Source organism: Colossoma macropomum, unplaced genomic scaffold, assembly GCF_904425465.1.
Source record: "Colossoma macropomum unplaced genomic scaffold, Colossoma_macropomum, whole genome shotgun sequence".
Lineage (NCBI taxonomy): Eukaryota > Metazoa > Chordata > Actinopteri > Characiformes > Serrasalmidae > Colossoma > Colossoma macropomum.
This window is the reverse complement of record NW_023494803.1, coordinates 8,446,522-8,461,691: the sequence shown is the minus strand read 5'-3', so window position 1 is coordinate 8,461,691 and position 15,170 is coordinate 8,446,522. Positions and strand designations below refer to the sequence as shown.

Genomic DNA, 15,170 nt, shown 5'->3' with positions numbered 1-15,170 from the left:
TTCTTTTTTTTGTTTAGAATTGTAGTTTACTTTAAATTGGGGCCTTTTTTTCAGCTAAGAAGACCAGCATATACTTTTTCTGGCTTGAGGCTTGAATGCTCAACACAGTGTATCACCCAGCTGTGATGTCACAGCACATGCATGTTTGGTTGCTTCTGATTAGTCAAATTCATCTAAAAAGCAGTTCACAAGCTCCATGTTATTAGGTTAGATTCCCTTCTTGAAACTTGCAATATGTCAATGTTGTTGATAATAGACCACGAGACAAAACAAAAAGTGCAGCTCTCATATTGTGACTTCAATATAAAAATGATTAATCTGGATTAATCAATGTGGATTTAAATCATACAATCTAAAGGAATTTTGGGTGTTTTATTCAATATTGTAAACCAAAAATAAATAAAATGGTCAGTAAAATACTCTAAATATCTGTTTTCTGCCTTGAGATTTGATCTCCACTTTTGAAATATATTATTAAACAATTACTTGTTCTAACTTGTTCCACAGCTTTCTCAGTCATAGTAGAGTCTTCTCCATCTGTGTTCATCATTCTGGACTTACTGCTTTCTTCTAATTAGTTGAAACCTGTGTGGTTGCACTCAACGTAAAAATGCTATGTATACAAAAGTTATAATACCCCTCATCAAATAATGTTTTGCTGATTTTCTACTGAGAACACACTTAAATATGGTATTTTTCTGCTAATTTCACTTCACGATGTCTATCTTTTTGCTGAATTTAACATGAAAAAAATCGAATGTAAAATGTGCCATAACTTTTGCACAGGCCATATTTAACGTTATTTTCTTCCAATATGTTAAATTTAGCAAATAAACAGTGTGTATTAAAATGTGCAGGGTGTTCACTTATTTTCACTTAGAAACAACAAAACATGTGACCGAACTTTTGCATACGACTGTACAGTACCAATAGCAGTGCCGCTTTTAGTGGAACTTTGAAGTCCTTGAAGAACCATATACAACATGTGCTTATTTATAGAACCATGGCAACTTAAAGAACCATGAATGCCATGGTTCTATAAATAACCACTGCTTTTTCTAAATCCCTCAATCATTTTATATACTTGTTTTACATTCCTGAAAACATTGATTACAAACTTGAACGGTAGAGTAAATGATTAAAATTAAATATGATTTTCAATAGCAGCTAATTTTGGCTTTTCATTCTCCAGTACAGACTGAGACGACCAACTGATCGATTTACTAGTTTACTAGCCATATTTCTTCATTTTGAAAGCTGTGAGTAAACTGAGTAAGGATGTACTTGCTTATTTAAATACAAAAGTTGGAAGGTTCACTGCAAATTTTGATCCATATTATATTCCTATTCATAATCTATATTGTATATTGTATTTTGTGTAATCGATGACGGCAGTGAAGGTGCTTTTTAAGGCGTTCGTAATCAAGCCAGACAGCTTCCATTACAGTTTCCATGGTGAGCAGTTAGGTCTCATTGTTTTAAAGTAAATTTGTCCCAAAGTCTGAAAATCAGTGCAGAGCACTAAGAATTGTCACTACCTGAACATGTTTTCTACAATTAAGTACATTTTTTGTGTTTTAATGAATAATATGATAATTTTATGTGTGCACAGCTGTTCAAAGCTGTGTTTATTAGTCATGCACTAGCCAGGGTTTTTGAGATCTTCTCAAAATTAGCTCAAATTGTCTCTACCGAAACAGTCATTTCCAAAACATTTGGTAAAGTCTGATTGTTTGTTAATGATAGAATGGAATGTTCAATCATTTGTTTTAATAAGATAAACATATTTAAGGTGTAGGGTCACTCAAAGCTTAAGGATTTTAGTCTCAAGTCCAAATTAGGTAAAAGTTTGAGATGTGTTTTCAACTCTGACTTTTTCATCAGAAATGAAAAAGGATCTGTTTGCTGTTTCTGCAGAAACAATCAAAAGTACTTTGCCGTTAGTGATGCACCAAAATGGAAAATTCCTGACCACAAAATTCAGGACCGAAAACTGAAAGAAATAGGCAATAATTGCAATGTTGGGAAAGAGAACTGAAACAGCTTGCAAAATATTAAATACTACAGTTATGATAATATTATATTTACTGGATCTCGATGGCCATGCCTCTGCTATGACCATGGACAACACCTTGTTTTTTTAATATGTAAAGCAAGTGGGCGTGGCTTCGGAGCTTTCACCTAGCAGTCTTGCGCTTCTCCAGCAGGTGGCGCTGTTAGCACGCAAGTCGCTTTAGCTTCATTTAGAGAGGAAACAGTCAGAAACCCACACTAGCAGGATCTAACCAAAGCACGTATTTTGTAATAACAATTTAAAAACGAGAGTTACCACAGATTTTAGTTACTCAATATTATTTATGTGATTTCCATTAAATTTTGTTTTGTCAATCAAGGCTAAAAGCATGGAAGCTAAAGAGCGTACAGAACTCAGGCCTAAGCTACAGTGTTTGTGTTTCACTGTTGATCTGCTGCTGCTCAAACTGTTGGAATGCATCTTTGTTGACCAGAAAACAAGCGTTTTTTTTTATTGCTATTTATAATTTATTACCATTACATTATTTGTTTGATTCTGATGCTTCATTGTATTTGATACTTTTTACTCAGCAAAAATTTCCAAAAGTGTCACTTCTGACCAGTTTTGGCTGGAAATGTTTTGGTGAGCGAAATTTCGGTGCATCCCTAACTGCAATGTGAACTGCCATCCACTTTCTCAGGTTCAGTTAAAACACCGGTACAATGAGTTCAGACATAAAAAAAGGTTTGAGAAGAGTCCACTGCTACTTCAGCAGATATAAAACAGTCGTTCTGATTGTGATGGACATTACATTGTGCATGAGCCAGAGTCCTGAATGGCCACCACACTCCTCCACATGGCCATGCTTCACATCTTCTGCCCCAGTTTGGCTTTCTGTCAAACAACGAGAGAGAATGCGATGCATTATTTGTAATTAGTAACAGAGAGAACAGAGCTGACCAGACGTCTTCTGTAATGATCAACTAATTCATCCAAGTCTCTAGTATTATCTGAGATCAAAGTAAAGAGCTGAACTGCACAAACACATGGCATCCTCACACAACAGCGAAGAACGTATAAAATTCACACTGTCAACAACTTCAGCACTGCACAAATAAACACCGGTGCATCCTGCAGTGAGTGAACCCGACATTTTCTCTAATTCATTTTCTGTTAAGTCTAAAGGCTGTTCGGTTGTGTCTGGGCCTGTTTGTCCACTAATTCACTAAGTAGTGTGCACTTTTATAGGAACTATTTCTTACTATTAGCTCACTGAAATAAGAGAGTAAATTGTGTGGAAAGATTCTAAACTACCTAAACTACCATATTTCTATTTGTAAACACTGATATTTTTGTTATTTTAAAAGTTGAAGGAGAACTCCAGTGATTTTTCAAAATTTCAAAAATTAAATAATTAGTGTCAACAGAGTCATTCAGAGTGGTTTGATCTGAAATGCTCTGTTCTAGACAAACTTGCCAAGACATTTTTTTCACAGTGGTGGTGATAGGAACCAGGCCTCCACCTCTAAAAGCTCCCTCACAGAAAGTTATCACATGGAATGGTTATGAATACACTGTAATTTTGTGATAAAATTTTTGGTCTAAAATGTATTTCAATCAATTCATTGTGGAAGGATACAAGAAGGGTGCTCTAGGGCAAAATAGTCCCCTAATAGAACTTATTTTTTTTAAGATTCGTGACAATTTTACCATCATCAACATTCCATATAAAAGGCAGAAGACACGTGTAAATTTACTGGTGGTTTTGGATAGTAAATAAAATGGCTGTACTTGTGTTGTAGACATTGTGACCCCTGGTTCCCATCACCACCACTGTAAAGAAATCTGGTTAGTACGTTTCTCTGCAAATGAATCATTTCACATCAAACCAATCTGAATGAATCTGTTTCCATCTCAACCACTGGATTATGCAGAATTTTTAAAAAATCGGTGGAATTCCCCTTTAGTGTTAATGTGAATAGTTTGGGGGTTGGAACATCATTCTGACATCAAAAAAAATAAAAAAAATCTGGAACACTAACCTGTCCTTAATGATTTAACTATGTAATTCACTGTAATTATATTATTTTTACACAGTACTGCAAAATGATAACCAAAACACTGAATACTAAACAAAAGGTATTAAGGATGTTTGAAAGCAACTCACTATTCCAGAAGCGTGCTTGGGTTTGACGCTGTAGGCGGATTTCTCTCTGGCCTGTTTGATTGTTTCCTCTGCAGCTTTCAGCCTGAAACAGCAACAACAATTCAGCGTTTACTTTGAGAATGTACACAACAGCAGTGACATGGCTCTCTTACTGTAAGCTTGGACTGGCAACAGCACAGGTTAGTATTTCCCCTCATGCAACTAGTTCAGTGGTAATATGAGAGTGAGGAACTGAAGTGTGGGACAACACAGATCCTTAGAGTTTACGGGTTGAAAGAAACACACAATGAATCTCTTTTGGTCCAAACACCTAAACATTTGGGTGCTTATGAGTGCTGACATCACAACAAGAGGAGACAACAGGCAGCTTGATTCCCAAATTAGCACCAAACATACTGTTATTAATATTTACGCGCATGATAATGTTTTCTTGAAAATAAGCCTGCTTAGTCTTTGACATGTTAAATTATGGCAAACCAACAAAGAAAACATGCTCATTTATATGAAAATATTTTGAACAGGTAGATGTCACTAGTGGCCCTTTCATCAGGAGATCATGAGTTTGTTCCCCAGTGATGTCACAGCTATCCATGTCCAGAAGCCCAAGAGAACATAACTGTCCTCTCTCTCCCTCTGGGTGAGTAGGATGGTCCTCCTTCTCCCCCCATCACACAGCGTGACACTAGACAACATGGACATCTGTTAGCTGACATAACAGAATTAGCAGTTAGTGTTCTCCTCCATGCGTGTTGAGCTGCCCAGCAATGCTGTGTTAGCAGCCGTTTGAAAAGATGTGGTGGAGCTTTATGTGTCTCAAAGCAGACATGCTACCCTTCACTTTCCCAGTTTGGTAGCTGGTCTGATTGGGGAGAGACCCAGCTAACAGGTGGAACTGGACACGACTAAATGGGGAGAAAATGAGGGGATAAAATTCCCAAAAAACACACTGATACAAAATACACTGCATCACAGTGTTGTTTACTGTGTGCTGCAAGCATTCTGACCAATCAGAGCTCCAGATGAGGGTTTCTGTGGGTGCTGTGATCCAACCAGGGCTGGGTGATAAAACAATAAAAATAATTATCGCAATATAACTTTCCTTGCTAGAAATGTTTCGATAAGTGTTTGATATACTGGAACATTCTCACACTTCCATGTTCTAGTGACAGCCCTGGTGGCATTTTCTGCAGCAAGGAAGCGACACTACTCTGCTGTCGCCAGGAGAGGGCGCACTTCTGATTTTTCTGATTTGAAAAAACAATGATGTGACTTTTATCGTGATAATTATCGATATCGACCGATATTAAATTTTTTATCGTCATAACATTTTTGGTCATATCGCCCAGCCAAATCCAAGCCAAACTCACGCGCTGTTTTCAAACTATTTGTAATGTTTAGTGCAAAGCAGAGAGAGAGAGAATCTGACCGTTCCTTCAGCAGAAGTTTATTCTCCCTCTTCCACAGGTCTTTAAAGTCGGTGGAGAACTCGTGCCACAGGGAGAATAAGGTGTTTGGAGAGACCTCCTTCTCCCCCTGCCTTAGGCTTCACTGAGAAAAACAAGCTCAGCTCCACAAAGCTGCAAAATATGGAAAGAAGCAAATATAATGTTAGGAGCAAAACACTGAAAAAGCAGATCTGAGCTTTATTCACAGGGATTGTGAAACTGACTGGCTGACTCGAAGCATGTGGGACACGAAATTTTAGCCCGTAAAAATAAAGGCCTTATATAAGGCATGACAGCGGCCTTCTCTCTGCCTCTCAGCGAGCTGTGGGTGTGCGCATGTTTCGTAATGTGAAGAGACAGTGTACAGAACAACATCTCAGAACAGGAACACTGCATACATGGGAATTAATAGACATGTCATATTTATCTTATTTTATTCCTTGCCTTTAAAGGAGATGTTACTATCAGGCAGCACTGTGTACTCATACGCTCTCACTCACGGCCAAGACACAGAGAGCTACACAAACAAAATCAGCAGTGTATATTAATCAAAAACATTCAGCAGTGTGTTGAACTGACCTTGATAATTAAAAATGTTCTAAATATTTTATTTAGTGTTTTTTTTTATTATTTTGAAGTATACAGTACTGTGCAAAAGTCAGATTTATGTGATTTCAGAGTTTCAGCACCAGGAAAAAAGCAGAAAACATATTTAACAGAAGATTACACAGAGGACTAAATACACAGATCTGCAACCTCCTTGTTTCTACACTCATTGTCCATTTTATCAGCTCCACTGACCACATAGTTTCAGTTTGTAGTTCTACAGTTACAGACTGTAGTCCATCTGTTTCTCTGTGTACTTTGTTAACCTGTTCTTCAGTGGTCAGGAACCCCACAGGACCCTCACAGAGCAGGTACTATTTGGGTGGTGGATCATTCTCAGCACTGCAGTAACACTGATGTGGTGGTGGTGTGTTAGTGTGTGTTGCGCTGGTCTGAGTGGATCAGACACAGCAGTGCTGCTGGAGTTTTTAAACACCTCAGTGTCACTGCTGGACTGAGAATAGTCCACCAACCAAAAATATCCAGCCAACGGTGTCCTGTGGGCAGCATCCTGTGACCACTGATGAAGGACTAGAGGATGACCAGTACAAACTGTGCAGCAGCAGATGAGCTATCGTCTCTGACTTTACATCTACAAGGTGGACCAACACTTACAGTGAAAGTAAAGAATGTTTTTGCCCTCTCCTGTAAAGTTACTATTTTGGAGATACTTGTTTTTTATTGGACAACGACGATATATATATATATATATAATGTGTGTGTGTATTTCATATGTATTTGTTTATTATAGGATATATTCTTGTATAGGAACATATAAATTATCATGCACACACTCATTTTCAGAGTTCTTACCTCTTCTGAGTGTCCGCCAGATGTTTTTCCTGGTCCTCCAGTTCAGTTCTGGCTGAGAGACAGAGAGAACAACTCAGCACAGCACACATAACAAACAGATAATAAATGAATGAAACAATACAGTCAACCAAACCTGCTGCGTCTGATAGTCTTATTATCCATATGTTATAATACAATGGTGGTGACGTTACAACATTGTATACAAATTTTGACAAATGGAGGAAGAGACTTATTTAGCACAAGAAAAAACAAGGGATTGTGAATCCATGTCGACAAAGAAGCAAAAACTTGAACAGGCGACGGCAGAAAACCTGACGACCACTGTAGGTTCTACTACACACTTGGAAAGGGAGGGGTGAGGGAGGGGGATTCAGTTGCTTGCAATCTGCAACCTCACTACTAGATGCCACTAAACCTTACACACTGCATCTTTAAGCGATAGGACTGAGGAATGGAAGCCTGCAAAGACCTTAGCTATTAAAGTATATTAACTGCAAATTAGCTATCTGCCTGCTGATTGCTTGCATTCTTCTACAGCAAACTATTTTCTGGTAGTGTTTTAGTCAGTTTATCAGTTTATAGTGAATCATTACACCAGTTACTAGAGAAAATCCCATCTCACCTACTGTTACAACACCACAGCTCCAGCCAGATACTAGCCAGTATGCTGGTTGCTAGGCTTATAAACTCAAGCCAGTCAGTTTGGGCTGGGGCTGGCAACGTCTCCACAAGCGCCAAACAGATTATCGCTGCGGTTGTGTGTGTCCCGGGGCGTAACACCCCATCAGAGGGCTAGCGGGCAGGAGAATTAGCAACAAAAGACGGCGGAATGACCATAGACCAAACAGCACAGCACCACAGAGCCAGTCTCTCTCTAACTCTCTCTCTCTCTTCCCTTGTCTCTTCCTCTCTCTTTCTCCTTGTGGTTTGTTTCAACCTTTGCAAAATAAACAGTTGTTGTGGAGTCAGTGGTAGCTTGAGACTGCGAGACCCCTGGAGTTTCACAATCACACATGAAACACCAAAAAATAAGACATTACTCTATTGTGTTTTTCCATCCATCTATCCCTATGTATGTCTCTGCTAACTGAAAGCAGGGCTGAGAGGGAGGGGGGGCTCGTCCTGGAATAACTGGACTGACGGCTCGGGACCCAAAGGAACCCCCTAGAGCTTCTGGATCAAAGGAACGGGGCAACATGAGGAAAAGACCCCACCTAGATACCCCAACTGAGGAAGCACATGTGGGTATGGTTATGAAGAAATGAATACAGAAGCACAGCGAGAAGGAGGGCAGTCGTGGATTAAAACAATATTTTGGTGAAAAAATATCTAATTTACAGTTTTCAACGTTAAACAAATGTAGTGTGTAATAAACACACAAGAGGCTGCATGTTACCTTGATTTTATCACGGGAAGGGTGTTTCTGAAGAGGAGTGCCTAAAACTCCCTTCCTGTGATAAAATCACAGTAACGCACAGTTGATAAAATATGATAAAATACATGATTTTTCAGAAAATAATTAACATTATTATTAATAATAATCAAATAAACAAGTATTCCACCAAGAAATGTAGTTCGTTTAGAGTACAGTATCGTTGCCAAGCAACCATTGACCGCTGAATGAGGAGAATGTTCTGTCGCCATTTTATGAATTTTTTAAAAAATTCGTCATATAACAATGAACATATGATAATACAGCACTGTTTAATGCAAAAATCTTCGCTTTATAAGTACTTTTTGGTCACCAAATTACCTCTGTAGGTTTTATTCGGCACCAATCCAGTGGCACCCTCTTCTCACACTGGGGCTGAATCTCAAATAGCTCCCTGCTCCCTACATAGTGCACTACTTAGGAATTTAAATACTGGATCCTGCACCACAACAGTGCAAAATACAGTTTAAGAAGTAGTCATTTAGGACTCATCCTCATCCACAACAGCTTCGAACACGCCTCAGCCAATCAGATTTTAGGACCGGAGCTATCCATTTTATATGTTCCTGACGCTTAAAAATAAAAAAATTAACCTTAATGGCCATCTTGACTTAAAATTAGGTAAATGAAGGGCGCGATAGTGCACATATATTTAAGAGGCTACTTATTACATTTATTAGTATGTTTGATATTTATTCCTGAATGTGGTTTTCTTATATATCAGTGCTCTATTAGGAGATTTCCACAGATACTATATCTGCTGAACCTTAATACCAACTGACTTTAGTGGCCAAATGCTTAGTCAGGCCGTAGTGTGTGAGCCCAACACAGATCATGTGCTTAGGTACACGGCTATTCATCATGTAGTCATAATAAGCTCCTCTCTTTTGCGTGAGTGGCTTTATGTATTGTATGTGCGTCTCAGTATATAAGCCGTGTGCGTCCATGTTTGGTTTGCATCTCTTACCCCGAGTAAGGAACTGCTCCATTTTGTCTTTAAACGGCTGCAGATGTTCCTCTGAGGACGCAGCACACACCTTCACCGTCTCAGACGAGCAGGCTGCAGGAACAGGACATGAAGTTAAAATGAACATTACCTCAAAGTAGACTAGAACAGTATACACTAGAACTGGAGATATTAGTTCATAACAGCCTCAATACACACCCCTATATGCTAGAATAGAAGATTACTCCATAACATTCATCCATAAACAGATTAGTCTATAATATTAGTCCATAAACAACTTCAATAAATTCTATGTGCTACAACAACATATCTTAGCCCATTTATAAGCATTCATATATGCTAGAATATATCAGTCTATAAAAAACTCTAATTACACTGTTATACACTAGAACAGAATATATTAGTCCATAACAGCCATAATAAGCAGGAAATAGGAAATATAAGTCCATAAATGACCTCAAAAATACTCCTATATGCTACAATAGGAGATATTAGTCCATAAAGAACCTCAATAAATACGGGTATACCTTTAAATATCATATAATGGGCCATGAACAACTTCAAAATACACCCCTATAAACTACAACAGGATATATTAGCCTAACAATCTCAATAAAAACTTCCTTACACTACAATAGGTGACCTATTGCACAACCTCAATAAACACCCCTATACACTAGAATAGTAGATATTAGTCCATAAACTACTTCAATAGACACCTCTATACATTAGGAGATGTTAGACCATAAATAGCTTTTTTATGTAATAAACTTTTATAATTTTTTATAAACAATACATTTTTTCTTTAGAGGTTGTGGCAGAACAAAGGACGCTCAACAAGCTGTTAGCCATCTTGGACAACACCTCACACCCCCTGCATGCTACACCGGATAAACAGAGAAGCACAGTGGCCGACTGTTACAGCTGCGCTGTGTTAAAGAGCGCCGTGTGAGATCTTTCTTACCCACTGCTATACGGCTCTATAACCAGTCTCCCGACTTCAGAGATGGTACTGATCTCCTGCTGTCAGAACTGAGCTGAACCACATCACTATATCACCTCTCAGATTAATACACACTGTGCAATATATCATAATTGCTACTGTGATGACTCTCTGCGCACTTTACACTGTAATGCTATGTCCATACTCATTGTGCTTTTAGACCTCATACCATTCAGTACCTGCTATCATGTAAATACAACAAATCTGTCTTATATGCTATGTAAATATGCAAATATAGATACTTTTATTTCTACTCTTATACTTATGTCTAGTTTTATTTCTATTTTTTATTTTCTGCATAGTCCTGTCTATCTGTCTGTCTGTCTGTCTGTCTATCTGAACAACCCTTTACACAAGAATAGGAGATATGAGTCCATAAACGACCTCAATAAACACCTCTATACACCAGAATAGGATATATTAGTCCACAAACAACCTCAATACACATCCCCATACACCACAATAAGAAACGTTAGTCCATAAACGACCTGAATAAAAGCTCATATAAAAGCTCATATAGTAGGAGACATTAGTCCCTAAACAGCAGCAAACTGACAGTTTTTTCTACAGATTTACATGGTTTGATAAGACAAGGAAAACGGACAAACTTTCTGATTAGCCCAACATTTCTCATTGTTCCTCATTGGGACGGTAGTGCTTTGGAGTGCTTAGTACTCAGACAAACTATGAATGTTACATCCAAGTGCATCTCCCTAATCATTCAGAGGTTAAACCAGTGACAACCCCCGCCAACCCACCCTCATTTCTCATTTCTCATTCCTCATTTCTCATCTCACAGAGCAGGGTTGCTCTACAGACATTGTGCAATTGTGTCCGGTCAGTCCGACAGGGTTAAACTGAAAGGCAAAAGACATTTGGGAAAAAAACATTTCAGCAATGCTGTTTTAGCAGAGGCCTTCCAGCTCTGCTAAACCATCAACATGCTAACCAGCGCTAACAAATCCTGTTGCCGTTTCCTCCCGCCGTCTTGCTGAGTGATGCATGCGCTCTATGGAGCTCCTGAGACGTCGGCTCACTCCCATCACTGCTCATGATGAATAAGGACCTGGCATGCCAGCGCAGCGCACATGCTAATCTCTTCGCCACATGCTAATCTCTTGTGAGCATGTTTCAGTATGCTAACCCGGAGCCCAGTGGGGGTTAAGGCCGGCTGGCCTACCTGCTCTACTAACCCCCCCGCCACTGTCAAAGCTGCTAACATCTGCTTTAGCACTTAGCTCTGCATGCTAACCCCCCAGGTGATGATTCATTCACTGTATGGACCCCTGGCGTAGTCGGCTGCTTGAAGAGCAAAGCCATGCGCGTGGTCCCGTGGGGAGTCTGAGAGCTTTCAGCGGTTTGAATTGTGAGTAGTTTGAGAAATAAAGCACTTTGCTGGAGAAGCTAACGTTCGTTTGCACAAAGAAAACCGAGGCTTGATCGGTTTAGCAGGTAAATCGAAAGCGATTTTGGTCGGTTTATATTCATGGTTTTCAGCCTTTATTCACTTTGAAAGCTGGACCTTTTTGACGGCTCTTGTGATTCATATAACAGCAAGTGGTGTTCAAATGCAAATGTGTGTTCAGCTGTCTTAATTCCAAAGCAAACTATAGGTCCAATGAAACCCCACTCAGAAAATTTACTTGTCTGGGCTTAACATGAGTCTTTTGCCTGCTTTCATAAAACATCTTTAGTCCTTATCCCTTAAGAAAATCCATAAGGATGTATATAAACCCTTAAGCTCTCCCTTTGGTCTTTTCTCAAACAGTTTCCTTTAGATCTGCTACCAAACGGAGCACTACTTGGATTTTTCAGAGGATGGCAGACAGGATGATGTTAACCAGTTCTACACTGGGAAATTAGAGCTTTATTTATTTAGCTTAGCTAAGAGTCCCAGGGAGCACAGTAAACAAGATAGAAATATGCTAAAACTTAAAAAATGCTGACCAGACATTTCTGAGAACCGTCTGGGCGTGGTCCTAAAATTCGAATGAGCTATTCACTTTACTGCTGGATGTACATCCAGGAATTGTACACACACAGCATGTTAACCTGGACAAATAGAAGAAGGAAACAACAAACAAACATAAACAGACAGACAGATGAGGTAGCTTGCTAGCTCTGTTATGCTTGCGATGCTGGCTTTTGCTTGGTTGTTAGCCTGCCCACAGATTGGTTGAGTTTGTGTTGGTGGGACAAACCATGTCAGCCTTGTGATTGGTGAAGGTAAAGCACCAGCCCAGTGCCAGAGTGGATAATCAGGAGAGTCAGGAGAATTCTGAGTGGGACGGTAGTGCTTTGGAACACTCAGACAAACTATGAATGTTACATCCAAGTGCATCTCCGTAATCATTCAGAGGTTAAATCAGTGACAAATTTAAATATGAAGCTAACATCAGCCTAGAGAGATTAGCATATCAAATTCAGCTTGACGATGTGAATCTGATACTGGCTGACACAAGACACAACAGCCAGCTCTACAGAGTCCATTACTTTTTTTGGCATTATCATTTGGCATTTTGTAGCAGTTTTCATACGTGAATCATGTAAAGACAGACGGCAGCAGCAACGTGGCACCAAAAAGACAAGAATGATAAAGCTACTCAAGCAGGATGAGGACATATCCGAGCAGGTGGGCAGTGAGAAATGCTGATCTAGCTAGCATTGGTTTGTCGCATATAGACTTCCATGATTATGTCACATTTAAAATAAAAGCTTTTACCTGTTCTCATTTTCATCACTAGCTAGCCACCTTGGCTATCTAAATGTAGCACATAAATAATGCAATAATATAACCTGAGGTTATTTCTATGGTTTGCTTTATAGCACAAGATTAATATAACGTGATTACCCGACCAACATTCTGGAAGTGCATGGCTGCTTCTTTACTTTGTATGGACTAAGCAGCGGCACATGCACCACTTATGTCATTTCAAACTCCGAGAATAGAGAAGAATGAAAAAACTGTCTTGTTAATGGTTGTAAACGGTGAGATTCATTAAAACAAGCAGGTCTCTGGCTTGGACACAAACAAGCAATCAGCCACATTCACCACAACCACTGAATTATGCTAATTAGGGCTTAACAAGAAATAATTTGATCCATCTTTCCAGCTGAGGCTAATTAAAGAGAAAGCACCGGGGGTTGTTTCAGAACAGAGGGCGATGAAAAAAGCTGGAGAGTGAAATGTTTGAGAGCTGTTGTTGTGGTGTGCTACAGATCAGCGTGCTCTTGTTTGTTTGTTTCAATGTTTTGTTTGTTCTAACGCTAGAGGCTGCGGACAAGCTGTGGATCATGCGGTGCTGATCACTACAAGCACCAGCCTGTGACCCAATAAAAACTCTCAATAGAAGATCAATGTCTTCATGGGCTTGTGGGAATGTGGTGCCAATGAGTGCAAAAATGTAGCTCAGTGCAGGCCAGTCAGAGTGAAGCACCGTGGTAAGTCTTGCTAATTAGTTGAGAATTGAAATAGATGTATTAGAGCTGGGAAAACCAGCCCTCCCGGACTAGAGTGTGAATCCCCGTAAAAGTGATGATGGTACAGTCACGTCATATTTCACACTTGCAAAGTTGTTAGTGACCTGTCCATCTTCTGCCTATAAATCATTCTTTTATAGCTACCGAAGTACCAAGTCACACAGCGCTGGCAAAAAAATCCAACTGTAGCACACCTTTTTATGTTTTTGTTAATATAAAGAAAAGAGGAATTGCGAGTCCCACAGAGGCATCCTTGTCACCTTGGAGAACTGAAAATGGTTTGCGGAGAGGAATGCACCAAAATTGAACCACAGTGCTGCAAAACGCAAGTTACTTCTTACCGTGGGCATCTCCAGGCAGTAACTCCCAAAAACTGTCGCTGTTTGTGCTTATGAACACGTACGTTTTGTTCATAATTATAAGAACAAAGTCAAAAGATATATGCACTGAAACTACACCAATGAGCAAAATTTAATGACCAATGGTTGGTCCTCCACATGACGCCAAAACAGACTGACCCACCAAAGCATGGACTCTACAAGACCTCTGAAGGCAGCAGATCCTTAATGTCCTGCAAGTTACAAGGTGGAGTCACTGTGGTTCAGCCTTCTTGTTCCAGCACATCCCACGGAATCTGGAGGCCAGAACAACACCTTGGAATCTTCATCATGTTCCTCAAACTGTTTTTGAATGATCTGTTCAGTGTGGCAGGACACATTATCCTGCTAAAAGAGGCCACTGCCTTCAGGGAATAGCATTGTTCCGCAGTGATGTTTAGGTAGGCGGCATGTGTCAAATTGACATCTACATGGATGCCTGGATGCTGGGTTTCCCAGCAGAACATTGCCTAGAGCATCACACTTCCTCCACTGGCTTGTCCTCTTCCCACAGTGCATCCTGGTGCCATCACTTCCCCAGGTAAATGGAGCATGCATACCCAGCTATCCATGTGGTGCAAAAGAAAATGGGATTCATCAGAGCAAGCGACCTTCTTCTGTTGCTCCATGGTCCAGTTTGGATGCTTTTGTACCAATTGTGGGTGCTTTCGATGGTCTACAGAGGTCAGCTTGGACACTTGGACTGGTCTGCAGCAATGCAGCTCCATACACAGCAGGGTGTGCTGCACTGTGTTGTAACACGTTCCTCCTATAACCATTATCATTTCTGTGACTTGTGCCACAGTAGCCCTTCTGTTAGTTCAGACCAGGTGACATAACCTTCGTTGCCCTCGTTCAACGATGAG

At 39.8% G+C, this 15,170-nt stretch overlaps 1 protein-coding gene across 1 annotated transcript in view; it reads right to left on the bottom strand.

Annotated features, from left to right (window-relative positions):
* Positions 1-2,159: 2,159 nt before the first annotated feature.
* Positions 2,160-15,170, bottom strand: part of LOC118824174 (formin-2) — a 77,046-nt gene continuing 64,035 nt past the window's right edge. The window contains 6 exon segments of the mRNA XM_036594154.1: positions 2,160-2,908; positions 4,182-4,263; positions 5,608-5,717; positions 5,719-5,758; positions 7,046-7,097; positions 9,445-9,537. Of these exon segments, the coding sequence (XP_036450047.1) occupies positions 2,882-2,908; positions 4,182-4,263; positions 5,608-5,717; positions 5,719-5,758; positions 7,046-7,097; positions 9,445-9,537 (404 nt within the window). The 3' untranslated portion in view covers positions 2,160-2,881.